The sequence below is a fragment of the Pimephales promelas genome, chromosome 8, assembly GCF_988280905.1.
Source record: "Pimephales promelas chromosome 8, fPimPro1.hap1.1, whole genome shotgun sequence".
Lineage (NCBI taxonomy): Eukaryota > Metazoa > Chordata > Actinopteri > Cypriniformes > Leuciscidae > Pimephales > Pimephales promelas.
The window spans coordinates 1,219,955-1,247,765 of NC_142776.1; the positions used below are offsets into that span (position 1 = coordinate 1,219,955).

Sequence of the window (27,811 nt, forward strand, 5' to 3'; positions counted from 1 at the left end):
GCCACAATACATATTTGTATGCGTGTGCAGTAATTTCTAATTTCTCTGTAATTTCTTGCATGTGTTATTTTTTTGCACCCTGCGGTTGCCGTAGAAGTACGCCGATGTTGTTTTTTTAATGACGTGCAAACGCTGCATCGTAGCGCCAAATTTAAAGTCCCCGTGAACCGGAAGTTGCAAACGATTTTTCTCCAGTGCTGTGACGTATTTCCAAGTGAAACGGAATATTGAACAGAGGGCAGGGTTTTACTCTAGCGCTCCTCCTCTCCATCTCTCGCTCATAGCAAACTAACGGTTTGAGGGGAGTGGTTAAGCGTTTCCCCACCCAAACTGTGAAACCTACGTCATCAGAAAAATAAACCGTTCCAGACCGGAAGTAACTTTTCAGATTTTGATTAAAGATTACCAAGGTAAAATATTTTTTAAATATATTTTTGCACGGATTAATTGTTCACCACAAGACTAGTAATATGCGCTAACAAAGTAAATAGGTTCAATTTTGATTTCACGGGGACTTTAAAAAAGAGTGTTCATTTTCGCTTATATTTTAAAACTGAAGCTAATATTTTTTTTATTATTTTTTTTTTTTCTTTGAGAATCCATGAAGCCCTGAATTAAACACAAAATTGTGGATGCCGAAAGCCTGGAGAATCCAACTAAAATTAACTTAGTGAGTGTTAATTTGTGCATTTACATAACATTTTAAAATGTAAATATTATGTTATGCCTCAAATGACAAATTTATATTAATGTTAATTTTATCCCTAGATTTATTCTCTCTCTCTCTCTCTCTCTCTCTCTCTCTCTCTCTCTCTCTGCTGTGATCCACAGACAAACAAGAGTGAGACGATCAGACAGACGCGAGTAATCGAAGAGACATTCAGCCTGCAATTATGTGTGTGTGCATCACCCTAATAAAGCTCAGTGAACGTGTGCATGCAGCATGACATCACTGTCTGCAATCTCACACACACACACGCTCTCTCTCACACAGAAACTTTTTGTTCTACTGTAAAGGAATCGTATCGTCACGTTGACTCTTGAATCATTTGATTTGTTCAAACGGACTGATTCATTAAGGAAAGATCCAGTGAGCGATTCTTTTATGGATGTGTAATTGAATCATTCGCTCAGCCAATTTTCGATGGCAATACAGAGGCGGACACATGTAACTCGTTTAATATTAACTTCTTGTTTTTGTATAAAATCAGTGTCACTCTTGCAATCGTGCTGATATTCGCAAAAACGGCTCTCGCTTTCCTGGTCTAATGTTGTTTATCTTCGCAATGAAGTTTATAGAATATTAGAATATTATCAAACAAGAAACTTCATGTCTGAGTGATCGCCTGTCCAAAAAAAAGTGTGTTTCGGCGGAGATTAATATAAAAGCATCTTTAGTTGAGGAATCAACAACCCATCAAAAGATTGCAAAAATAAAACTGTGTCCAAATAAATAAAAATGCAACATAAATAGCTGTCAATCACAGCGATGACCTCAGCCATTCACAAACCAAAACACACTAAAGTAATTACAAAAATAAGGAAATATTTCCTGCCACATGTGGAAGTTATCATAATCAGGCCTTTGTGTGTGTGTGTGTGTGTGTGTGTGTGTGTGTGTGTGTGTGTGTGTGTGTGTGTGTGTGTGTGTGTGTGTGTGTGAGACATTTGGTAACACTTTAGAATACGGTTCCTTCGTTAATGAATAACTACACAAGAACTAATGAGTAACACAATATTAACAATCTAGTAACTATTATTAACTAACAAGAAACTCTGATTAACGAACTAGTAAGTAATAGCGCACAGACGAAAGTGGTAGTTCACTATTAAGTAATCAATAACTACTATTTTTTAATACTTCCCAGAGAACTACTGAAAAAGTTTATTAACAATCTTGTGACTACTATTAACTAAAAGAAACTCTTATTAACGAATTAGTAAGTAATAGCTCACAGATGAAAGTGTTACTAAATTACTAATTATTTGGATTCGTATTATAAAGTGAAGATCATTGGAACTAACTAGTAATTACTCAAGTGTTAGTAAAGACATTTTCTAAAAGTTACTAAAGTTCACCAAAAATCTCAAACATTTGCACAAATCATGACTAGATCATGTAGTAACACTTGAGTCATTACTAGTTAGTTCCAATGATCTTCACTTTATAATACGAATCCAAATAATTAGTAATTCCCACAGAAGTATCTAGTAACACTTTCATCTGTGAGCTATTACTCACTAATTCGTTAATAAGAGTTTCTTTTAGTTAATAGTAGTCACAAGATTGTTAATAAACTTTTTCAGTAGTTCTCTGGGAAGTATTAAAAAATAGTAGTTATTGATTACTTAATAGTGAACTACCACTTTCGTCTGTGCGCTATTACTTACTAGTTCGTTAATCAGAGTTTCTTGTTAGTTAATAATAGTTACTAGATTGTTAATATTGTGTTACTCATTAGTTCTTGTGTAGTTATTCATTAACGAAGGAACCGTATTCTAAAGTGTTACCAGACATTTGTATACACACTGGTATTACAACGCGAGTGTGATTTATGAGGACATTTCCTGACTCCTAATATGATATATGAGTTTTAAATATGAGTCCCTGTATTTAAAATGGCTTTTAACAGTGTTATAAAAATGCATAGTGTTCTGTGACGGGTAGGTTTAGGGGTTGTGTGTGTGTGTGTGTGTGTTTGAACAGGAAACCTTCACTATATTTCATCTGCTAGAGTGACAGACGAAGAGTGTGTCAGATTCAGATATCAGCCGAGTCTCTCACCGCACACGGGCCGTTGAACGAATCCTCACGGGCGCTCGGTTATCTGATAACACACACACACACACACACACACACACACACTGAGCTAACTGAAAACACAGATATCACACACTGCTTTACATGAGGCTCTTCATAATGATGACCTTCACAAACCCTAGAGCTTTCATACATTCATTCAGTAATTGTTTGACGTGTTATTTTCTGTGTGTGTGTGTTTGTTTTGCTTGTGTTCAGGCAGAGGAACACGGTGGGTTTGTTTAGTCTCATAAACCTTAAAACGACCTAAACAGAAAGAAAAACAAGAGATGTTCAGATACTACAACAATCAGACAGACAGACAGATAAGCAGGCGAGTGTGTGTCTCTGCTCACATGACTTTCATGTTTTCAGGTTTCTTGTGTTGAGGTTTTATACAGACACACACGCAGAAGCGTTGCGTTGGTTTAGACACACAGATTCACAGACGAATGAAACTCTTCTGAGCTAAAGGTCAAAGCGAACAGCGAAGTTAGCGGAGCGTCTGACCAGTTTTCTCAAAGCTATGAACACTTCTTCCAGTGACATTAATGAACATTCATTCAGTTATCACAAAACCTTATTTATGCATCGCTTATGAAACGGATTGCTTGGAAGTTTTCTAAACGTTGCTACTTGTTTCGGAGCATTTAGAGAACATAGAAAAGTAACATGTTAAATGATGAAAACAGAATAACTTTAAAAAAAATAAATACATTCAAAAATAAAATTTTCATAACATAATGTGAACATTAGCAAAACCTTGGAACATATTTTTGTTAGCTGTGAACAGAAAACGAACAACCAATCACACGGACACAACAGCTATACGTCACACACACACACTAACACACGATCCATGAAATGAGCTGTTAATAGTACGGAGAAAAAGATAAAGGGAACCTAGAAACAACGTGAGTTTCATCAAATGTGTTTGGCATGAGAATATCACACATGCACCGAACCCATCACAAACCAACGTCCCACTCACACACAGCATTCAAGGGTTTGTTAAGAGCAAACAGAAATGTCTGAATAAGTAAACTCACGTGATTCTGAAGAAACATAGGAAATGACGTTTACCACGACTGACACCACAGCAGAGCCGATGCATTTACAAGTGTTTTCTAGAAGCTCCTTTCTTTAAAATCTGAATGTTTAAGTTGCACTTATGTGACCTCAAAGGTCAAGCGGGATGCCCTTTACCCACGGCATCTAACCGTTGGTGATGCACATGACCTTTAGTCATTCAATATCATCTTTTAAATAGGAAAAAATGAGTGTTTTGGCGGTAATAATCCTTTTTACCACACTTGGGGTTCCACAAGGCTCCGTCTTGGGACCAATTTTGTTTTCCCTTTATATAATGTTTTACCTGGAGCAGGTTAATATGTAAATATTCAGATTTATGCAGATGATTTAGTATTTTTAACCCATGCTAATCATTTTAAAGAAGCTTCTACTATGATGTTCTAAATGTTCAGGATTGGCTTATTTAATCAGATTTATTATTGAATACTAAATAAAAAAACTGTGTATGATGTTTGCAAAACAATTAGTAGAGATGAAACAGTCAAATGTATTCCTGAGAGGGAGGAGATTGGAAATGTTGAAGAGTTTACATTTCTTGGGGTTACCTTGGATTATAGTTTAACGTTTAAAAGTCATGTAAAATGCTATCTTTAGCCGGTGCTGCCAGGTTGTGTTTACATTCAATTATTTTTTCACGTTTTTACAATTGTTTTAATGGTTGGTTATTCATAGGTGGCACAACCTTTAGGTTAATAGAAGACGATAAAAGTGTTCATGTTACACAACTGATGTTAAAAAACGTCAAATATGCTTGTTTTATTTATAAGGTCTGATATGGACTGGCACCACCTCCGGTAAATGAGTTCGCTAAACCGAGGTTGGTTTACATATTAAAGGCCCATCATTGTGAGGTTACATATAGGCCAACATCTTTTGAACAGAAAGTATTGTCTGTAATAGGAAGTAAATATTAAAAAAGTTTACCGTGGTCAATAAGACAATGTTCTCCTTTTCACCTTTAAAAATGTCAGTCATACTTTAGTTATCTTATTCTCACTATAAATGACTTTTGCCTTAATTAACTCCTAATTACTGCTTATTAATAGTTAGTAAGGTAGTATGTTTAGGATTTGAATATGATCATGCAGAATGAGACATTATTAGTATGTGCTTTATAAACAGTCAACATCCTAGTAATGTGCATGAGAATAAACAGCTAGTTAATAGTGAGAATTGTACCCTAAATTAAAGTGTTATACAAGTGTCTTATGACGAATCAGTAACTTAGAATTTGAAATAATGTGTCTGGGGTATTTGGTGGGTGGTATTAAATAATGGTGGGTTGTTTAACCCAATTTTGGGTCAAATATGGACAAACCCAAATGTTGGGTTAAAAATGTAATGTAAAAATTTAACCCAACGTCTGGGTTTGTTCATGTTTGACCCAAAGTTGGATTAAAACAACCCAGCATTTTTTAGAGTTTGAGTATGTGTCTTTGTGTTGCGGATGTTAATTAGCAATGTTGCTTGTTTACATTTTGTATTTTATACTAAAGTTCATTAACATGCATTGGCCCTATCAAATAAATACACAAATGCAAAATAATATCATCTGAATTAGTAAAACCACCTATTTGGAAACACATGCCAACAACTGCAGAATTACAGGAAACAACCTCCTCGTTTACCACAATATATTAATGAAGTTCTGCAACCACATTAGAGCCATGCATTTACGAGAAGAAGAAGTCTTTTCTAGTACTAGGTCCGACCTTTAAAATCAAATGTAATTTCTTTTAATGAAAGATATCTTGTGTTTTTTCCTTTCTTCATTTTGCATTATTTTCATGTTCACAATGTGACGCCCTGTCTGACCTCTGAACTCTTTATCAGCTGCATCTAACCATCAGTGGATGGATGAACTTTAAACAAAAAAACTCTGACCAAATACTAAAAACGAAACTTCCATTTGGATAATCGACATTTATGAATAAAGAATTTGCCGTTCAGGATCCCTTTATCTTCATGAACATAATAACAAATAATTGCTTAACACATTCAAACCGGATCCGATTATCTCTGTTTGCCCTGTAACGTCTGCCATAAAGTTTAAACACAAATATACTCGTGTGTGTGTGTGTGTGTGTGTGTGTGTGTGTGTGTGTGTGTGTGTGTGTGTGTGTGTGTGTGTGTGTGTGTGTGTGTGTGTGTGTGTGTGTGTGTTTGTTTTATACGAGGGCTGACACGGGAGGTTCCCTCACGACACTGTGACACAGTTCAAACACACACACACACAAATGCGCAGGTGTGTGAACAGGAAGCAGAGATGCAGTGAGTGACAGTACTCTGATACCTGAGGCATGAACACGAGAAAACAAGTCCAAACTCGAGTCAGATCCAACGATCATTTCATTCCGACGAGCCTTCAATCGGCGCAGTCGAGTCCTTTCAGCCACACGCTAAGTTACAGTCATCAACAATCTCACAGATTGAGGTTTAAAGGGGGTTTACGGACGAATATGACATAGAAGAACCATTTTGAGAACCTTTTCGCACTAATAAAGAACCTTCTGTGGAACGGAATTTAAGGTTCTTTACGGAACGTTCGGTTTGTTGTGAGTGTCATTAGCGGTGGCGTCGCTGACTCGGATAATCGCATTCGCGTTTATCAGTGCACTGCACATTATTGTAACTTTTACAGAAAGATCCATGTCAAAATTATATTATGACTCACGGAAACCAACAAACATAAAAAGTGTGAAACCCTCATCAACCACTGAAGGTCTGACTCTGAGGGAGGAGAGAGAGAGAGAGAGAGAGAGAGAGAGAGAGAGTCTCAGTAACGTGCAGCTCATCTGTAGTTTCATGTTGAGTCGTGTTTCTTTTTTGCACTGAAGTTCTTCGTGCCACTGAAGCTTCACGTTCACACATCTAGAAACGGTAAGCGATTTCTTGCCTTTGTGACAAATAATACTATTAAGTACTATGAATAATGAGGGTCAGGAACTCCGTGAGAGAAGATGAATGAGTGCAATATGTGTGTGAGAGCGTGAGAAAGTTTCTGTCTGGAATTATTCAATCCAGTTTGTGTATTATTTTACTGTTTTATTTGACAGGGGAAATACAGTATACGATCAATATGATCAGTCTCTATGTGTCTTTGCTTTTACTAAAAACATCTGACATCCATGTAAAATTTAAAACAAGGTAACTCAATGTACAGAAAATGTAATATAACAAAGGAAATAAACAATTGCAGCAGATTTAGAAAGATTTACATGGAAAGTGAAAAATTAAAAATAAGTTATACATTTGATAACATTTGTTAACATCAACTAAAATGACTTTTAAAGGATATATTTATCTGGGATCAGGCTATTTTCAACATTTAATAATATTTTGCTAAAAGTTTATATTATTTAATGGACCTGAGCTGACATATGAACAGCTGAATTTTTATTAACATTTAAGATTAATAAATAACATAACAAATGTCATGCTCGTATTGATGTTAACTATTAAAAACTGGTAACACTTTATTTCAATGGTCCACTTTAGACATAAGTAACTATATGTCAACTTATAACCCGAACCCTATCATGTATCAAAGTAACTTATAATGCCACTTTAAAAAAAAAAAGATTATCAATAAATTATAACGATTATCAATAAATTATTAAAAATTGTTTTTAAATTGCTCATCAAACTCATCAAAATAAGATATGCAATTTTCAACTTTTTTATAAGATTAAACTTACTTTTTTTTAAAGTCAGTTTGATGTCATTTAAGTTGAAATGACTGAAAAATGCAAGTTGATTGTACTTTTTATTTAAAAAAAAATGAAGGCAGGACTTTTTTTACAGTGTAAAGTGGACCATCAAACAAAGTGTAACTCATTAACATTATTGTAAAATGTTACTGAATCAAATCTGCATATTTCAATGGACTGATTATCTTTAATTTGACGCGTCCTGATGGGCATCATTATACAAATGTAAATCAACAGACCTTGTCGTTTTAATGAACATACGATAAGTTGAGTTGCCAAACAAGCATCAATCTTTCACATACGCATCTCTAAAGTAACATGATACAGGTAAACGCTAACATGTGTTCCTCGGCTCCACATTACTCACACACACACCCCTGAGACTGAACAACTATAACAAACTAAAGATTTAGGGTCATTGAAATGAATCACGAATGAATCTAATCTCTATTAAATATTTAGTAGCTTTTGACCGAATGGGAAGTTACTAAGATATTAACCCTAGTTTCACAGACAAGGCTTAAGCCAGTTAAAGCAGACTAAAATGCATGTTTGTATGGGGTGTTTTTATTTATTTATTGAGATGTAACAAATTATGGCAGCATATTACATTTTACAGCAATATTATAATTTAAAATAGTTTAGATCTCTTTTACATAGTATTCATAATAAAAATAATTACAAAAGAAAAACAAACACAGGTCAATTCAGCTTTACATTAAGTGTTGGAAATAGTCATAAGCAAATCGTGATATAAAAAGGGGTTATTTAGGAAAAACAGTAAATGATGAAGGGTTTAGTAGCAAGAAATGTTGAGTGAAATTAAGTTGGGAATCAAGCTGTTTTAACTGGAAGCAAGATGCGCACTAGTAATGTTGTTTCCTAAGGCACTTTAAATTATCTAATTAAACTAAGGCCTAATCCTGGCTTAATTTAATCCCTATCTGTGGAACCGGGACTTAAAGGAGTAGTTCACTTTTAAAACATTTTTGCTGATAATTTACTCTCCCCCATGTCATCCAAGATGTCCATGCCTTTCTTTCTTCAGTCGAAAAGAAATTAAGGCTTTTGATGAAAATATTCCAGGATTTTTCTCCATATAATGGACTTCAATGGGAACCAAACAGTTCAAGGTCCAAAAGACAGTTTCAGTGCAAACTGTTCAAAGGGCTTAAAACGATTCCAGACGATGAATAAGGGTCTTATCAAGCGAAACGATCGGCCATTTAAAAAATAAATAAAAAATTTAAGTTTTATAAGCACAAATGCTCTGTTCTGTGATGAGCGTTCGTGACTCTCCTGTTCGAACTCGTTCATCAAAATGATAGTCCTAGATAAGACCCTTATTCATCGTCTGGAATCGTTTAAAGCCCTTTGAACAGTTTGCACTGAAACTGTCTTTTGGACCTTGAACCGTTTGGACCCCATTGAAGTCCATTACATGGAGAAAATCCTGGAATGTTTTCATCAAAAACCTTAATTTCTTTTCGACTGAAGAAAGAAAGACGTGGACATCTTGGATGACATGGGGATGAGTAAACTATCAGCAAAAGTTTTTTTAAAAGTGAACGACACCTCTAAAGTTTGGATGACAAAACAAAAAAGAAAGTGAGATGATGGTGCCATTGCAGTGTTTGGTTTGTTTCAAGCTAATGATGTTTAATGCTCTTCAGGACTACAGTGATGGCCGATCTGATCACCTGCACCCCCTACTGGCCACTCCGTGTTCAACAGCACAGCCCGCCTGAGTAAAACTCGACTCGCGTTACGTGTTTTAACCCTGCAATGATGAAAGTGATGAGCTGAGGAAGACTAGCATCTAGAAGACGTGACCCATGGATGTGTCATCCAGCGCAGGGACGTCCAACTCGTCCTCATACGCTTTCGTCAGCGCCTACCACAGCTACCAGAGCAACGAAGTCCTCCGGCGCCACTATAACCACTCGGGAAAACTAAACAACAAAGATAGATTTAAACCGGACGCCATCGTCTTCCTCTTCATCTGCCTCCTCATCATAGTGGAGAACATCATCGTCCTCATGGCCATCTGGAAGAACAAGAAGTTCCAGATGCCCATGTATTATCTGCTGGGGAACCTGACGCTCTCAGACCTGCTAGCCGGATTCACTTACATGCTAAATATCCTGCTGTCTGGGCCGAACACGCTGAGTCTGACGCCACTGCTCTGGTTTATAAGAGAAGGCCTTGTGTTTATCACGCTAACGGCGTCTGTCATCAGCTTGCTAGCTATCGCCATCGAGCGCTACTTCACCATGCTAAACACGAAGCCTTATTACCGCGCAAAGCGCAACCGCATGTTCGTGCTGATCGCGGTTAGCTGGGCGCTGTCGGTGTTGCTAGGCACCCTTCCCATTATGGGATGGAACTGTTTGGATGACCTGGCCTCGTGCTCAACCGTGCTTCCGCTCTACGCTAAAAACTACATCTTCTTCAGTGTGTTTGTGTTCATGGCCGTCCTTCTGGCCATCGTCGCCCTGTACGCACGGATCTTTCACTTCGTAAAGTCCAACACGCACAACCCGAGCGACGTGCCGCGCAAAGCCTACGGGCTTCGCTCGCGGAAATACATGGCGTTGCTAAAGACGGTCACCATTGTAGTGGGGGTGTTTATTATGTGCTGGATGCCTCTGTTCGTGCTTCTGCTCCTGGACTTCGTGTGTCCCGCGAAAGAGTGTCCGGTGCTACTCAAAGCTGAATACTTCTTGGGCGTGGCCATGATTAACTCCTTCATCAACCCGATTATCTACACGATGACTAGCAGAGACATACGCCGGGCCATCCTGAAGCTGCTCTTCAAACGCTGTCTGACCACCAAAGACGGGACATTGAGGAATATCGGCATTAAGATCAGCTTCACTAAGACTGACGCGCACCGTCACGGGCAGGAGACGACCGTTTCATCGGGAAATGCCACAACCGTAAACGTCAAAACCATCTACCCGAAGCTCAAGTTATCCGTCGTCGCGTAACGCCGTGTCCTGAGCCGAAAGACATCTTTTCCATGCTAATCAGAGTTTTCCTAATCAGCCACAATGACAATACGTGACTATTCTAGTTTAGAAGTGGCGATTTTGTGGCTGGAAAAACAAGACAATGATGATCTCAGGTAGTAATTATATGCTTCATGTAATGTTAAAAGCATCTAATGCGAGTTTGAATATCGTTTTGCTTGACCTTTATAGCCCTGTTGAGAGCGACAACGGATAACTCACCTCTGATCTTGAAAATGAAAGGAACGAACTGAACTCAATGTGAACGAATAAGAGTATTCTATGGCAAAGATTATTTGTCACTCAGTATGTATTTTTATTAATGTTAAAATTGTGTAATATTTATGAATTTGATGTACTTATGCATTTCGCATTTCCAGAGACTCCGCCCACACTCTCCTCTGATTGACTGTGATGTTGAATTTATTTGGTTTGCGAGTACAGTGCATCTGCAGAGACTCCGCCCACACTCTCTTCTAATTGGCTGTTGGTTTGGTTGCGAGTATAGTGCATTTGCAGAGACTCCGCCCACACTCTCTTCTGATTGGCTGTTGATTTGGTTGCGAGTACAGTGCATTTGCAGAGACTCCGCCCACACTCTCTTCTAATTGGCTGTTGATTTGGCTGCGAGTACAGTGCATTTGCAGAGACTCCACCCACACTCTCTTCTGATTGGCTGTTGATTTGGCTGCGAGTACAGTGCATTTGCAGAGACTCCACCCACACTCTCTTCTGATTGGCTGGAATCTTGTCACTCCTTGTCTTGTTAGGACAGTGTAAAAAGTGTTCTTGGCCATGACATCTTCAGTGCTAAAAGAACTATGAGGACTATGTTACAAACCCAAGCACATTCAGGCTCTGGATTGAATCATGACGAACCAAACCGAATTAAAGACATGTAATAAATCACAGCCACAAACCACAGCTGGAAAGAAACTGAGCATTTCAAACACAACAATCGGACTTTGGCAATATTCCCCTTTTCTTGCATTATGTAAATGAAGTTGTGGGCTGAAAGAGGTCTCTCTCAGGTGTTTTCCAGCATTTCAACATTGGACCACACGGCCTTTGACATTTGCAGTCACGATTACAAAAATATGCTGACATACTTCAAAAAATATATGAGAGTTTAGAAATAAATATAAAAGCCTTTAGTTAATCATGGCCATGGCTCTTTTATATTCTTTCTAAACTCTCGAGTGCCTTGGCTCACATCCAAAGAGCACCGAGACTTCATAGCCCAGCAGCAATCTTTGCGTTTTGTGTTTATGACAGACATATCTATCAGTTCATCGAGCTGTATCACGAGATCTGCAGTGCATGCGAAGACTTCACATGTTTTCTGCAAACTGCGCTCCACAGCGAATGGCCTGTTGTGATATAAAACCACATACTGTAGATTCTGATAATGTAAAATATACAAACACGAGGAAACTCACTGTAAATATTCCACTTCAACACAAATGCTCTTATTTAATGTTGAACTGTAAGCATCTCTTAACACAAAAGCATTTAAGATTTTTTTGTACATATTATTTTGCACAGTATATATGTTTTTTAAGCTTTTTTTTACCAAGTAAATTTTTTTCTTATTTTACATTAAATATTTTTTTAAATAAACAATGTAGCATGTTCACATACTGTTCACAGATTATGAAGTTTGACGGTCACATTAAAGAGAGAAATCATGTGTGTGTGTATAAACAAGGTGAGGTTGCCAATCATCTATATGTCATTACCCTGAACACACATCTGTTCTTTCAGATCAACACTTTCTTTCTAAACAGTCACAGCTATCAGGTTCAGTGGGGATATAAAACTCTAAGGTACTTCACTTAAAAAAAAAACTTTGCTGATAATTTACTCGCCCCCATGTCATCCAAGATGTCCATGTCTTTCTTTCTTCAGTCGAAAAGAAATGAAGGTTTTTGATGAAAACATTCCAGGATTTTCTCCATATAATGGACTTCAATGGGGTCCAAACGGTTCAATTTCCAAATGAGAGTTTCAGTGCAAACTGTTCAAAGGGCTTTAAACGACTCCAGACGATGAATAAGGGTTTTATCAAGCGAAACGATCGCTCATTTCAAAAATACATACAAAAGTTTAAGTTTTATAAGCACAAATGCTCGCCTCGCTCTGTTCTGAGACCTTTTCAATGTAATTGCGTATTACGTGAAGTCACGAACGCGCATAACAGAACAGACATTTATAGATTATCGTGACAGAATATGTTAATCAAAGATAGTTAACTTCACATCAGCTACATAAATGCATCAACTAAGCATCCTGTTGCTAAGTTGTCAGTTCTTGAGTCTCTCCATCTTTGTGCAGCTCCGGTTTGAACATAAAATCCTAAAAGTTTTAGAGATTTTCAGTGTGCATATGTTTGTGAGGTAATCAGAGCTGCTACCACACAAGCTCTTGAAGCTCCGCCCCCTGTGCCGAGAGCAGCAGCTCATTTGCATTTAACAGGACAGATGCAAACACGGATTTCGAGTTAAAACTTCACACACACTCTGGGGAGATCAGAGACTTATTTTACATCGTGTGAAAAGGGAAATACACCACCCCTTTTAAGGTTCTATGCAAAATTTAAAAACCCTGATGGCCGTCAAGTGAACTACAGAAAGCAATTTGTTGCCCGTGCTCACAGACTGAGACTGAGACTGAACCTGACTCATGGCGAAGCTCTTTATCATTCTTTGCTTGGAAGTAAAAAAGAAGTTAGTATACATTATACCTGCAATATACTGTTACCGAACATCCCGACGGCGTCCACGGCTGAAAGCGATGGATAGATGAATATGTAAATTTGTGCCTTAAACTTTCCTCTCAATAACAAAATGTCAGTGGTGAGAAACAGCAGTTCAGAAATCATCTGATCATAGAGAGATGTGGATGTTTGCTGCAGATCTGAGATTTTCACTGTTATGATAGTTTGATTATAAAGTAAGCTATATTTAAAACTATATAGATCTGACTTTGTGAGACTAATAAATCACATTCTCTGCATGACACCTGCATCGCTCATTATGCATCATCCTGAACATTGTATCATTTATTCATTTCATGTGTCAAGAGAAGCTCTCCCGTAACCGTCACATCACTTAGATTTTCCCGGGAAAAACATCCCGAGTCCTTCACAAAAAAAATTTAAAAAAAAATCGGTCTACTCTACGCGGCTATTAAAGACAACAATCTAGTTTTTTAAGTTTCGTGACCAGCTGTTAACATTAGCCCCTTTCACACAGTAATTCCGTTTAATTAACGTAAAATTTGCTATGACTTTATACACAAATATGCCGTTCACACAAGCAGCGCCGATCTGGCTTTTTCCCGGTAAAAGACGTTCACATCAGCACTAAAACACTAGTAAACTCTGTAATGTCAGTCATCGGCAGTGATCTTTAACACACATGTTGCGGCATCATATCAGTAATTTACTAGTGATGCTACAACTTCACTTACTAATAATGTTTGAAAAGTTCACACATGATCTCTATCGCATATTTACCAGTATAGACTGTATGTGTGCGAGGCTATTGGCTATAAAAAAGCATATCAAACTTCTTACATGGAGACCCTGTAAATAATTATGGGTAATTATGTTAATAATTAGCCTATAATAATTCACTAATAATTATAATAATTCATATATACTTAGGCTATAAGTTATAACTAAATCTAGCCTATATATTAATTATCCATTAAAGGCTGCAGTGTGGAGCGCCTGACAACACTTCCCTTTCCTTTAATCAGTAAAACTCATACAGTGGTAATTCTGCATTAAATGACTCTTGATAACCTTCAGAGATGTAATCTCTAGTTGATTGAGCTGTTTCTGTTCGGCTCTGTTCTGTGTTACAGCTGATTGAGCGATTCACAGTGAAGATGCTTTAGTCACGTAAATTACATGCTTTAAATTACACAATATATCATCCATCCAACAGCTTTCGTATGGATTAACACGTTTATCGAGTCCAGCGCTCTTCCGTCCTGTCAGCATGTGAGATGTTAAACCGCACTGGATGACACACACACACACACACGCACACACACACAGAAGCTGGTGATGCATGTCGGCTTGCTGTGGGTTCAGATCTGTAGGAGTTTGCAGAGGGGCTGGTATATTTGCACAGTAACATGGAAACACAACTGAGCTCAGTTTTGCCCTCTTTACCGTAAACACAAACACACACACACACACACACACACGCGCGCGCGTGCGCGCGCTTCAGAGCCATACTCACTAAAACCACAAGCCTTGAGCTCCTCTTACAAAGCCATATAGCCCACGACATGGGTATCAAGTATGCACACACACATACACATGCAAACAAGCACATAAACCAACTGAAACTAATACATATTATATTTTTAGATATGAAACTATGGCCATGGGTCAAAAGCCCTTCGTCGTTGAAACTTAAAACCTTTCTACACTCTTCCCTCAGTTCTGCTGAAATCTCAGACACGCAGCAGGGCATTTCACACACAAACACACTAAAACTATCAAAACACTTCATTTACGTCTCAAATCAACTCATTCTTCCTGAACACCAGCAGAGGTTTCACACTAACACACTTTATCACTCATAAAACACAGACCAACACACACATCAGGAGCCTACTTTAGCAAAACTTCTTTACAAAACGAGAATGACTCTAATCTGCGTATAATTCACTGCAGTGTGTGTCACACGTCTACAGTACAACATTATTACATTTTCCTCTTCTGCACGGATGAGATGAAAAGACTGACACTTGATGTTCAGCTTCATCTCATCACTTTCGCAGTATTTGATGTTTCTTTTTATCCATAATTCAATATGATACTATATTGTGTTTTGTTAAATTGTAAACATAAGTGTAACAGTTTTGAAATGAGAATGCAAACATGTGCAAACTGTTCTTGTCATTCATAAAGTGTTGCTGGTCGTGTTTGTGTTTAAGTGAGAAATTATTTAATGTAATTTGAAAGATGTCATTAAATGCATTTTGTGCCAAATAATAAATGATCCTCAGTTTATCCCACATGGACAGATGCTGATCACCGAGTGAAGAGTGTGGAAAAGTGACTTACCTATTGAAAAATGTGTTCAAGCGATTGTAAAAATTTAAAAAAGCTGTTTTTATTTTCATGTTTTCATCTGGCTATATAAATCTGCAGTCTCAGAGTTTCTTGAATAAAAGACTATGGTAAAGCACAGAGGATGTTTATAACATGCTGAATATAACACACATATATAACAACACTGTAACACATAGTTGATAAAGAATCATTTGCCTGGTTTTACAGACCAGGCTTAAGTACAGACTAAATGTTTGAGATGAAAGTATATTATCTTAAAATATCAGTAGCTTTTTTGGAAGGCACGTTTATAAAAGCTACTTAAATGTCCTAATTAATATAATCACTGTCTGTCTGTCTGTCTGTGAAATCAGGCCTGTTTATATACAACAGAAAAGTCTTGATTGCAATCATCACACAGTCGAGCTGCGCGCGCAGTTTTTGTTGACGTGTAGCGACATCTAGTGCTCGCGCTCTGAACTGCGTCATCACGCACGACAACCTGATGAACCCATGTGATGAACCTGATGGCTTTGCACGATGAATTGCATTGCACAATAACAATGATGATTACGATGATGATTGTGTGATGTTTCAAAATCAAGAGCAGACAACGCATTTTAGCTGCCTTTATCTGGGTATAAAATATCATTTTATGTAATACAGGTAAGATTTTCATAATTCTAATAATTTCATAATTGTCACATAATTTTTACGTATACATCATTATTATCTTGGGCAGAAGATCATGTATAGTAAATATGATTGATCACACGATTGATTGGCGTCTGTTTGCGCGTGAACGGGGGTTCGGGAGCGCGCGTTCCTCAGCTGTGCTTAGTCACGCTGAGTTTCCCTTTCTGAGAGTACGGAACACACACACACACACACACGCGCGCGCTGAAGTACAAAATAACACACTGTAACACACACTGTCACCGAGAGCCGTTTCCGATGAGCTGTGAGTGTTTTAAGGACAGACTTTGTTTACTGTGTTTGGTTTTCTGCTGAGATTTGTACTGTTTTTATTTTATTTCATGTCGATGTTAACAGCATTAACGCTCCTATTGCGTGTTTATTTATTCAATTTACTGATTGACAGTATTTATGATTATGGTGATTATAGCTTGTTTCGTAATATATGAGGATAAAATCATTATGAAGTTTAATAATCTTGAGAGATAAGGCGTTCGCAGTGTGATGTTATAAAGCTTGAGCTATAATAATAACATTTACCGTTACAGTACAATAGTTTATCGCCGAATATTTATCAAACTAGTGTTTTGATTGATAATTTAAGCATACAAGACATTTTGCTCAGAATGGTTCAAGCATCCACAGAGCGTCTTATGTTTAAGTACATTTCAGAGATTTGAATTAATTTCTCGAGTCGAGTCTCGGCGCTTCTGCTGTGTGTGACCGGGCTTGAGCTGCTGGAGGGCGGATAGAATTTGAAATCCAGCCCGGGGATTTCGGGCCCATCACTGTTTACATGTTGACATTTCAAACTTAAAGTGGCGCTTTGCGATTTTTATTTTTACTAAAAAGTATGTAAGATAGCTTTTCAGTAAAATATGATTTTAGGTTCACCTTTATAAAACTGGAATATTAAATGATTATATTAGAATTATTAAATTAAATACGTGTTAAATGATTAAACACTTTTTCACTGTAAACACTCATAACTATAAACATTTGTTTAATCTGTCCTGATTTCTTAAACCTTCACTGCTGTTTGGTAAAGTTTCCCATTCATGCACCAGATCTGTTATGCAGTGCCATCACACACACATTTCTTTAACCATCTGTGAGAGCATTCATTATATAATGCAGTCCTACTAAACCAAATCTTATCTAAGTCTTGATTGTTTGAGTCTCTTCTGATGGGTCACTGACAGCAGACACAAACCGTGTTGATATTTAAATAGTGTAATTAATTGTGCGTCTGTAATACAGCAATATGAATAGATTTGTTAACTTTTTAACGGGAGAAGAAACCCCTCTCTACTTCTCTAGTTGTTCAAATCAGAAGTTGTACATCCAATAAAACTGCGGCGTGTTGGATCAAATTAGATGGATGTCAAAATGCACAGGTTGTGAAATCTTCTTTTTAATGTTATGTTTAACGTTAATGGAATACTAATCAGTAATTATTGTTTGATTTAAGGACACATTCTCCTCAGTGAGATTGTTCTTTTGTTCCTCAATATGTTGAGTTGAGTTTGATTTACTGCTATAGTTGTGATTATGATTGTGCTGTGTTTCTTATGTTTTTTCTTCATCTCAGGACTCCCAGTCATCAGTGAAAACACCATAAAACTCCTGAAATGACACGCGTGTGACAGTTTTCCCAGAACTCATTCTGTCACAAAGTCTGCAAGATCCTTCAGTCAAAGAACGTCCGGCGTTCAGTTTTCGACTCGTTTCTCTTCACCTTGTACCCGAACCTGCACGGAAAACCAGTTTCACTTCACATCCAATAAAAAGGTCTCCTTCGGCTTGAGGAAGAGACACTACTATGTGAGCAACAAACCGGTTGAATTCTTCTTGTGCTTTTCCTGCTTCACAAATTCCCCCAGTCGAATCAAACAGATTGCGTATGAAATGGAGAAGTGTCACAGACCCAAACCATCAGTAGATTATAGGCCTGTATAACAGCACGTTTCACCTGAGCGACCCGTAAGAGCGTGTAAAACTCATCCGTCTGCCGTCTGCCGCCGCTGAACCTGCGCTGGCGAGCGAGGATGCTAGTGCCGGGCCGCGGCCGGTGACGATGTACGCGGCGTCCGGGATGACGGAGTGCAAGGCGGAGGTCACGCCGTCGGAGCGAAACGGCCACCGTGTGTTTAGCTACACGCTGGAGAGCCACACGGCGGCCGCCTTCGCCATCATGAACGAGCTGCGGATGGAGCGCCAGCTGTGCGACGTCACGCTGAGGGTCAAGTACAACGAGCTCCAGGCCGTGGACTTCGTGGCTCATAAGGTGGTGTTGGCGTCATCGTCGCCGGTGTTTCGTGCCATGTTCACCAATGGGCTGAAGGAGTGTGGGATGGAGGTGGTGCCCATCGAGGGGATCCACCCAAAGGTAAGATGTTGCGATCATGAATTGTGTTCTGACATTAAAGGTGCAGTGTGTAAATTTGACCAGCATCTAGTGGTGAGGTTGCGCATTGCAACCAACAGAAATCACAGTGTCCGGAAGTGATGTCGACGTCTGAGACAGCAGAGTAGGCAGTTAACCAATGAGGTTTCTCTACAAAGATAAATTAAGAAATTAGGTTTACTTAATTGTTCGGTAAAACGATATGTTATTGCGAATATTATTGTAACTTGTTCATCATTGTGTCAGTGTTTTATTCGCTGACTTAAGCAGCTTCTTTACACGAAGAACAACATAGTGACGAAACGCGTTTGTCCACTTGTCCGACACAGGTCATGGGCCGGCTCATCGAGTTTGCGTACACGGCGAGCATCTCTGTGGGGGAGAAGTGTGTGATTCACGTGATGAACGGGGCCGTCATGTACCAGATCGACAGCGTGGTGAAGGCCTGCTGTGATTTCCTCGTGACGCAGCTCGACCCGAGCAACGCTATCGGCATCGCCAACTTCGCCGAGCAGATCGGCTGCACAGAGCTTCATCAGAAGGCCAGAGAGTACATCTACATGAACTTCAGTCAGGTCAGTGACCTCTGAGTAAACCTGTGTGATGATGGGGAGGGCACATGTTAAAGGGATAGTTCACACAAAAATTAAAACTTCACGTTGTTCAACCCTGTAAGACTTTCGTTCATCTTCAGAACACAAATTAAGATATTTGTGATTAAATCACTCCTCCATAGGCTTCTATTGTAATTGAAACTTGCCGGACCAGAAAGTTATTAAAGACATTGTTGAGTGACCTCAGTGGATTATCAAGTGATGCGAATACTTTCTGTGCGAAAACCCCCCCAATATAACGACTTTGTTCAACTATTCATTTCCTTTTGTGTTCTATGTCAGGCTCACTATTGGCCGACGCTGGTCATGTGTGTGATGCTGGCCAATAGTGAGCCTGCGTTGACGTACAACAAAGAAGCGCTGTGCTGTTACATTACGTGAACTCACTCGAGGCCCACACAGTAGAAAACGCATATATGCATGTATATATTAAAGAAAAATGTGTTATTTATATATATATATATATAGTATAAATTCCTGTAGTATATACATGCAAATATTTCTTAAATATTTTTATTTTGGATGTGATTAATTGCGGTTAATCGTTGCCCAGCACTAAAAAAAAAAATCATTCTGAAACCTACGACTCGTTTCTTTCTTCTTTTTTTTTAAACTATATCTTAATTATATTTATCCTCCTTGGTGTGAATGTGCTTTACAGGCATTTGATACTGGATGAGATTAAACGTGCCTCTCTCTCTCGCTCTCTCAGGTGGCGACGCAGGAGGAGTTCTTCAACCTCACTCACTGTCAGCTAGTGACGCTAATCAGCCGCGACGAGCTGAACGTGCGCTGCGAGTCCGAGGTGTTTCACGCGTGCGTGGAGTGGGTTCAGTACGACCGCGAGAACCGGCGTCCGTACGTTCAGGCGCTTCTCCAGGCCGTCCGCTGCCACTCGCTCACGCCGAACTTCCTGCGCCGGCAGCTCGAGCACTTCGAGTGGGACGCGCAGAGCAAAGACTACCTGTCCCAGATCTTCCAGGATCTCACGCTGCACAAACCCACCAAACTCATTCCCTGTCGGACTCCCAAAGTCCCGCAGCTCATCTACACGGCGGGCGGATACTTCCGGCAGTCGCTCAGCTACCTGGAGGCGTTTAACACCTGTACGGGCGCGTGGCTGCGGCTAGCGGACCTGCAGACGCCGCGCAGTGGGCTAGCCGCGTGTGTTATTAGCGGTCTCCTGTACGCGGTGGGCGGGAGGAATAACGCTCCGGATGGAAACATGGACTCAAACACGCTGGACTGCTACAACCCGATGAATAACTGCTGGCTGCCGTGCGCGCCCATGAGCGTCCCGCGCAACCGTATCGGTGTCGGCGTGATCGACGGGATGATCTACGCGGTGGGCGGCTCGCACGGATGCCTACATCACAACAGCGTGGAGAGGTGAGATTTTTTTGATGCGTTTTATCTTTTATCTCTTCCACACTAAACCAAAATCTCTTTGGCTGTAACGAGACCCTCGTGTCACGATTCAATACAGATTGAAACTGAACTCACAATACCATATTATTGGGATACTCCAAGAAATATCAAAATATTGGGCTGTCAAAATGTCTGAATTCCTAAATTCGAATTTATTTCTTAAATATTAGCAAAATTCTAATAAAATTCGAATTATGAAGGCAATAGTAATAGTACTGTATTGTCTCCTATGTCCACAAGAGGGCGCAACAAGCAAATATCAACCTAATTATACATCGCATCTTTTATTGAAATGACGTTCACTTTTTTTTAAAGTGCATTAACTTTTGAAACAATTGTTAAATAATTTCCTTAATGCGCATGCCAGGAATATTAGATTACAGTAGTGCATAAAACCGTGTAACCTGAGAAAACACACTTACACACAGCGTAATGTAACGTTACTACATGAATACACACAAATGCAAACTGCCATTCAGAAACAATCCACTTCTACATATTGTGCATCCAAAACACAGACACTCAGCTTGATCTTGATCTAACTGAACATAAACACACACACACACACACACACACAATCAGCTCTGACCGATGTGCAGGTTTGGTCAAGTGTGTCCACCAACTGAGAGTGTTTGTCAGAGGGAGCCTTTTTCCACCATTTTTCTAATTAACAACGCAGCGCTGGATAAGTACTGAACCGTGTCAGTTACATCATCATCATGTCTTCTTGACACATCAAAAATTAAAATGCACGGTTTTTACATTCAAATATGCATGTTTTTTTTATTCGACGAATATTCGAAATACTAATTTTTATGACTTTTTTAAATTTTTTTTATTTGATTTATTTTTTTTATTTGACAGCCCTAATCTCTTCCACACTAAAGTCTCTAGACACTAGGGCTGTGCAAAAAAAAAAAACAATCAGGAAGAAAACCCCTGAAACCCTTCTGCATCCACATAACAATGGGCCGTTATGACACTTCCTCTATGTTTACGGAGATTAGTGATGAATAACAGGTGACAAACATTATTCTGTGAGTTAAAGGAAGTGGAACTAACTATTAATAGATATTTAAACACTGTGAACTTTGGAGTGAGTCACTGGAGTTATGAAAGGCACTCGGTCTGTCTGTTCCAGGTTAATCTGGTGTGTTTTACTTCCTCAAGTTGTGATCTGACTTGCTGATCCACCGCCATTAATAACCAAAAGCTCAAATTATAATAAACACACTCGCTTTGAGCTTTATTGCGCTCTAGTGATAAATAATGTGTGTAATATGTTGATTGTGCCAATTCCTTTAAATATCGATTAATTTGGACAAATATCAGGTACAGAACAATAAAATATAATATCTGAACACAATATAAAAATATCTCTGAACTAATGCTGTAAACTATCCAGGGAACCCTGTCAGTTGGCACATTAGTTCATTTTAATCTGTAATATTTTACCGATTTGTATACAAAAATTTAAATTACTAATAATTGTTAAGTTTTCATAATAGTAACATTAAAATATATATATTTTTAATATAAACATTTAAATGGTGGCTGTCATAACTTGTTTTTATGATGGATTTATTCAAATGTTAAACATTAAAGAACTCGTTAAGTAAAAATATAATGAATATCTAATATATACCTCATGTATTTATCAAAATGCTTCTTTCTAGAGTTGATTTTTCTTGCTGACTGATGAGTTTATGGTCATTTCTGTGGTAAATGTGATGTTATTGTTCTCAAGCTGTTTTATTGACGTCTTTCCGTGGATGAAACACTGATTGAGCGATTACATGAGACATGATTCATTTCAGTAAATTGTTCTGGATTGCTTCTGATGTTCATTCGTGTGTATTTGCTGCTGTGACTGGCAGTGAAGAGAAAGAGGTGATCGGTTCATCTGAGGCGCTTCGGCGATCGGTCACCACACTAAGCCACATTCATTGTTTATAATAAGTTTATAATAAAATGCACCAAATTTGAAGGCTGAGGCGGTTTCATATCAAAAGTAACAAAGCACAAGACAAGTTTAGTTCATGCATCAATCAACTGAAAACAAAGACTTAAAGATTGATTCTTGGCTCAATCGAAATGAGAATCGATTAAAATGAAGAAAAATAAACGGAAATTATCTTTAAAATTATATACGTGTTTCACATTATTTTTTCAGCAGTGTTTTACTGTAGCTTGAGAAGTATTATTAACATCAGTGTAAAGCACTGGGTTCAGGTTATCCTACATTAGGGATATTTAACAAGAAATGTAAAAACAAAACTTTGCTTAATCAAAATTTTATATGAGCATGCCTAGTGAAAACTAAATTGGTAAATGGTTTAACAGTAAAAAGTTTTGTTTTTTTTTTAGTTTACTGCATGGTTAAAAAAAAACAATATAGCCTATATTTGTTAACTCACGGGGCGTTTACAAACTAGACTAGTAAAACTAGACAATGTGTGGATTGTAGGCCTGCTATTTTTATTTGATGAAAAAAAACTTAGTGTGGCGTAAAAAATATTGACGGTTTTTCAAAGCTTCAAACGGATTCAGTGTTTTCTTTTTGTCATCTTAATTTAATAATTTAAGTTTAAAAAAATGATTTAGGGTAGTCCTATTTTATGTTTTTTTTATTCATATTATTTTATTCTGTAAAATAATGTTGTTGATCTGTTGTGCTGTTTGCATGCTCTGAAAAATTGTTTAGTATTTTAACGGGTCAGATAGACACTCAATTTTATTTTTATTTAATTCAATAGGCTATTTTCTTATCAGTTAACGGTTAATACTCGGATAACGAGCGGAAACGAAAATTAACCGAAATGAGCATCACTTGATTTCATTGTATGAAAGTTAAGTTAAAAAATAATCAAAAATAATTATTTAAAAAAAAAGCATATTCTGCCAGTGGTCAAAACGATCTGCTTGCCATAGCTGGATTTAAAACGGTTAGCTTGTAATAATGATTTTAATCGCACGCGGGAAATTCGTGCGGTTTCATGCCGATTTACAACCCACCTAAAGATGATAATTCCACGAATAACTGCGATTGCAGATTTCGAACAGAGATGGCGACAAAGAGGAAAAGTTGCGGACTGCAGCTTTAAATGCTGATTCTTATTAAAGCTACAATAGTCATTTAGTCAGCGAGTGATTTACTTCACTCTTTAGTTCATGACTTCGTTATTGCAAGCCGTTGCGATATGCGTATCGCCGTATATATAAATTTGATATTTTGTGCAGCTCTAGTATGAATGCATGTTTGCTCCGGTGTTCCAGGTACGACCCCGAGCGAGACTGCTGGCAGCTGGTAGCGCCCATGCTAACGCGGCGCATCGGTGTGGGCGTGGCCGTGATCAACCGTCTGCTGTACGCGGTGGGCGGCTTCGATGGGACGCACCGGCTGAGCTCGACCGAATGCTACAACCCCGAGAAAGACGAGTGGAGGAGCGTGGCGTCCATGAACACCGTCCGCAGCGGCGCGGGTGAGAGCTCAGGCACACACAGACGTCCACGTCAGTCTGATCTGATGCTCACCTACAAATCTAAAGGGCCATTATTTACATTCCCTCGTGTCGGTACAAACACGTAGCGCAAAAGGAAGAACCAATAAGGTTCATTGTTGCACTTTTGAGCTTCCACAAGAGCCATTACAGTCATTTTATGAACATTTTGAGTGAACAGACTATTAATGGAGGGACATAAATTTAATTAAAATTCACTTCATTTGTGTCCCGAAGATGATTGAAAGCCTGATAGCACACGTACGTCACAGAGACGTCTATTTTCATTTGTGTGTTTACATCTGGAAGACGTATTTTTTAGAGTTTTTGCTCATCTGCAATACGTCAATAGGACATTTCCTGTCAGATGTCAAATAAACGTTTAGATGATGTCTTTAAGATGTAATGATTTAGAATCGAAAGACAGAATCAAAATTGAAATTGTTAAAATTGTTTTCTTGGTTTTGCTGACACCATGCTGTTAAACGTTAGTGATCACACACACACGGATCATTAATCCTGTTTATGATTGTTCAAACTGCATGTCTACGTGAACAAAAAATCTGTGCTGTGCGGTGTGTTCAGGTGTGTGTGCGCTGGGGAACTTCATCTACGTGATGGGCGGATACGACGGCACGAATCAGCTGAACACGGTGGAGCGCTACGACGTGGAGACGGACAGCTGGAGCTTCACATCCTCCATGAGGCACAGACGCAGCGCGCTGGGAGTGACGGCGCACCACGGGCGCATTTACGTGCTGGGTACGAGCTCATGCTTACATGAACATTAATGCGTTCGGCAGATGCTTTTATCCAAAGCGACGTAATTTAAATTCTTATCAGTTCTTGCTGTCCCTGGGAATCGAACCCATGACCTCGGCGTAGCAAGCGCAGAGAAGTAGCTCAATCTAAAGACATGTTTCTGGGGTTATTGTGAGAGATCGATCAGCTGGAGCGCGTCAAAGCCAATATGAGCACATTTACCATATTTCTAAAACTTGGTATAAACAGAGAATGTCTAATTGAAGAGAATTGGCACTGGCTGGTTACTTACGGGTTCTGGACTGGCTGCAGTAATGCGTCTCTGTCCATGCGGGGGCGCTCACGGTCGAGTGCAGAATGAATGGGAGTCAATGGGGTTTCACCCAAAAAAAATCCACGTATTTTTTTAGGATGTAATTTTTTGTCAAGTAATTTGAAAGTTGCATTCAAAAGGGAGGGCTAAAATAATACACTCAGCTGAAAATTGCATTTTTAAGTTCACTTATCTGTTCTTAAAATCCGTTCAAAACTGTGATGACGTCACACAATAGCAGAATGCTAGCGTGTTCTGGCCAACAACGGCCTAACGTAAGAAATCAAAAGGACTTAAGTACTCGTTCATTCGACTTTTGGCCTATAATCTATATTGAACTTGCGGAATCAACAATAAAATCTATGTTAATTTAACGACAAGCAGGTGAAAGAAACACATTTAGCCGTTTAGCCCCATAGACTCCCATTCATTCTGCTCTCGCCCGTGATCACCCCCAGTGGAATTCTAATGGAACTGCAACCAAGATGATACACTAATAGGAAGTGCCAAGGCTCTCCGTTAGACGGGCTCTGGTATAAATATGTCAATATATACACTACCAGTCAAAAGCTTTGGATCGATAAGATTTTTTTTTGTTTAAAAAAAAAAAAGTCATTCTGCTCAGCAAGGCTGCATATATTTGATTAAAAATACAACAATAAAAACAGTTTTGGGAAATATTACTCAGTTCTCTATGTGAATATACAGTTAAATGTAATTTATTCCTGTATTTTCAGCATCATTACTCCATTCTTCAGTGTCACATCTCATTATTATCAGTGTTGAAAACCAGTTATTTACGTTTTTACATCAACAACTTTACCGGTAAATACACAGATGTGCCGTTTTACACACGCAATGGCGATCTGGCTTTTTACCGTTTTTTTTTTCCGTTCATCAGCTCCAAAATACCGGTAAGCGCTGTGATGATGTCATTAACCGGGAGTTTGAAGGCTAGTTATTTGATCACGCATGTCAGTATCGCTAGTTGTTCTCTTCATTCGCCCCGGACAAGGAGACGCGCTTTAGTTTCGGTGTCACTCCGCTTTAAGACGTTAGTAAACAGTTTGATTGGCCCAAATCGATGTTTTAACAGGTCCTGTTCACACGGTGAATTCCCGGCAACAGATCACACACCGGTGTGTGTGAAGGGCTAATGTTACACTTGAGCTGGTTACACTTACGTGTGTGTGAAGGACTATAAATGCTAATCTGTTTGGATGAGTACTGAATGCATGTAACCCTGTTTCTCTCTCTCTAGGAGGGTATGATGGGAACACATTCCTGGACAGCGTGGAGAGTTTCGACCCAGAAACAGACTCGTGGACTGAGGTCACCAACATGACGTCAGGTCGTAGCGGCGTCGGAGTCGCCGTGACCATGGAGCCGTGCCAGAAGGGCCTGAGCCCGTGTCAGAAACACTAGCTCTCTCGCTCACTCACTCTCCCTCTCTTTCTTTTACACTCTCTCTCTCTCTGCCAATGTCATTAGCGCACAGTAAATCTGTTGTTGTGGATGATCTTCAGTCTCAGTGCAGCAGGAGATCTCTGAACGTCACACACTTCGAGACTCCTGCCTGATTAGTTCTGCTTTTGCGAGGTTAATCGCGCAGCAGACACTTCTATCGCGGATGTTTTGTAAAAGCGTTCAGTCGTGTGGACGTCTACCTCCTCCTGAGCCCAATAAAGTGCCATGACCCGCGTCAGTATGTCTGGGGTTCGAGCCGTGAGAACGGAGATGGCCAAAACACACCCTGACACTCAGTGTGACGTGACTGATTAAGCTGTCTGGATGATTTTGTATTTAGAGATGTACACGCATACAAAGTTTTTACTAATAAAATGAGATGTGGAACGTTTCCAGATTTATCTAACTGTATTCCAGCCTACAAAGGCATTAGATGCCAACGTTGTTTTTGCTCAAATGAAAGCTGATTTTCACAGGCTGATGACACAATGTATTTGTAAAAAACAACTTAAGCTGCTTTTCCAGGGATTTTGTACATTGGTATATTGCATGAAGTCTGTTTTTTTATTTTATTTTATTTATTTTGAATTATTGTCCCTTTGCTATTGGATAATGCTGGCTCCTGAACTGGGGTTTGTTTTTACAAATTAAGCTTTTCGTTTTAAAAGGGATGCTTTTGTTTCTTTAAATCACTCAAAATAAAATATAAAAGATTATTTAAAGTGTGCTTTGTAATTTTTACCTCATCGAATACCTTGTACAAACATTGTATAATAAAAGCATATGTTTCTTGCACTGGCTTGTGTTGATTGGTTTCAGTCGCGCGGTGGCGACAAAACACCGAGTTACGTGCACGCGCGTTACATGCTTTGGTTTTAAAAAAAAGTGACACTTAATTTTAAGCAGGTTTAAACTGAAATATTTTGAATGGAGAAGA

The 27,811-nt window shown here is 38.8% G+C and overlaps 2 protein-coding genes across 3 annotated transcripts; both read left to right on the plus strand.

Moving 5' to 3' along the window:
- Positions 1-6,167: 6,167 nt before the first annotated feature.
- On the plus strand, positions 6,168-12,217 carry s1pr5b (sphingosine-1-phosphate receptor 5b). Its single transcript, XM_039656466.2, has 2 exons — positions 6,168-6,772; positions 9,276-12,217. The coding sequence occupies exon 2, from the start codon at positions 9,438-9,440 to the stop codon at positions 10,590-10,592; it is 1,155 nt and encodes a 384-aa protein (XP_039512400.2). The 5' UTR covers positions 6,168-6,772; positions 9,276-9,437; the 3' UTR covers positions 10,593-12,217.
- Positions 12,218-16,200: 3,983 nt separating this feature from the next.
- Positions 16,201-27,669, plus strand: keap1b (kelch-like ECH-associated protein 1b). Of its 2 annotated transcripts, none has more exons than XM_089133692.1 (7): positions 16,201-16,353; positions 17,975-18,772; positions 19,120-19,365; positions 20,117-20,793; positions 24,109-24,314; positions 24,918-25,094; positions 26,669-27,669. In XM_089133692.1, the coding sequence occupies exons 2-7, from the start codon at positions 18,461-18,463 to the stop codon at positions 26,830-26,832; spliced, it is 1,782 nt and encodes a 593-aa protein (XP_088989818.1). In that variant the 5' UTR covers positions 16,201-16,353; positions 17,975-18,460; the 3' UTR covers positions 26,833-27,669. The 2 variants fall into 2 exon arrangements, with proteins under 2 accessions (XP_088989818.1, XP_088989817.1); XM_089133691.1 differs by lacking the exon at positions 16,201-16,353 and adding an exon at positions 16,518-16,648.
- The last annotated feature ends 142 nt before the right edge of the window (positions 27,670-27,811 follow it).

What these genes read in the sequence shown, in the direction of transcription:
- s1pr5b (XM_039656466.2), top strand. Translation starts at nt 9,438, where the DNA reads ATGGATGTGTCATCCAGCGCAGGGACGTCCAACTCGTCCTCATACGCT.
- keap1b (XM_089133692.1), top strand. Translation starts at nt 18,461, where the DNA reads ATGTACGCGGCGTCCGGGATGACGGAGTGCAAGGCGGAGGTCACGCCG. An exon ending in CATCACAACAGCGTGGAGAG is followed by an intron (nt 20,794 to 24,108) that starts GTGAGATTTTTT and finishes CCGGTGTTCCAG; the next exon opens with GTACGACCCCGAGCGAGACT. An exon ending in CACCGTCCGCAGCGGCGCGG is followed by an intron (nt 24,315 to 24,917) that starts GTGAGAGCTCAG and finishes CGGTGTGTTCAG; the next exon opens with GTGTGTGTGCGCTGGGGAAC.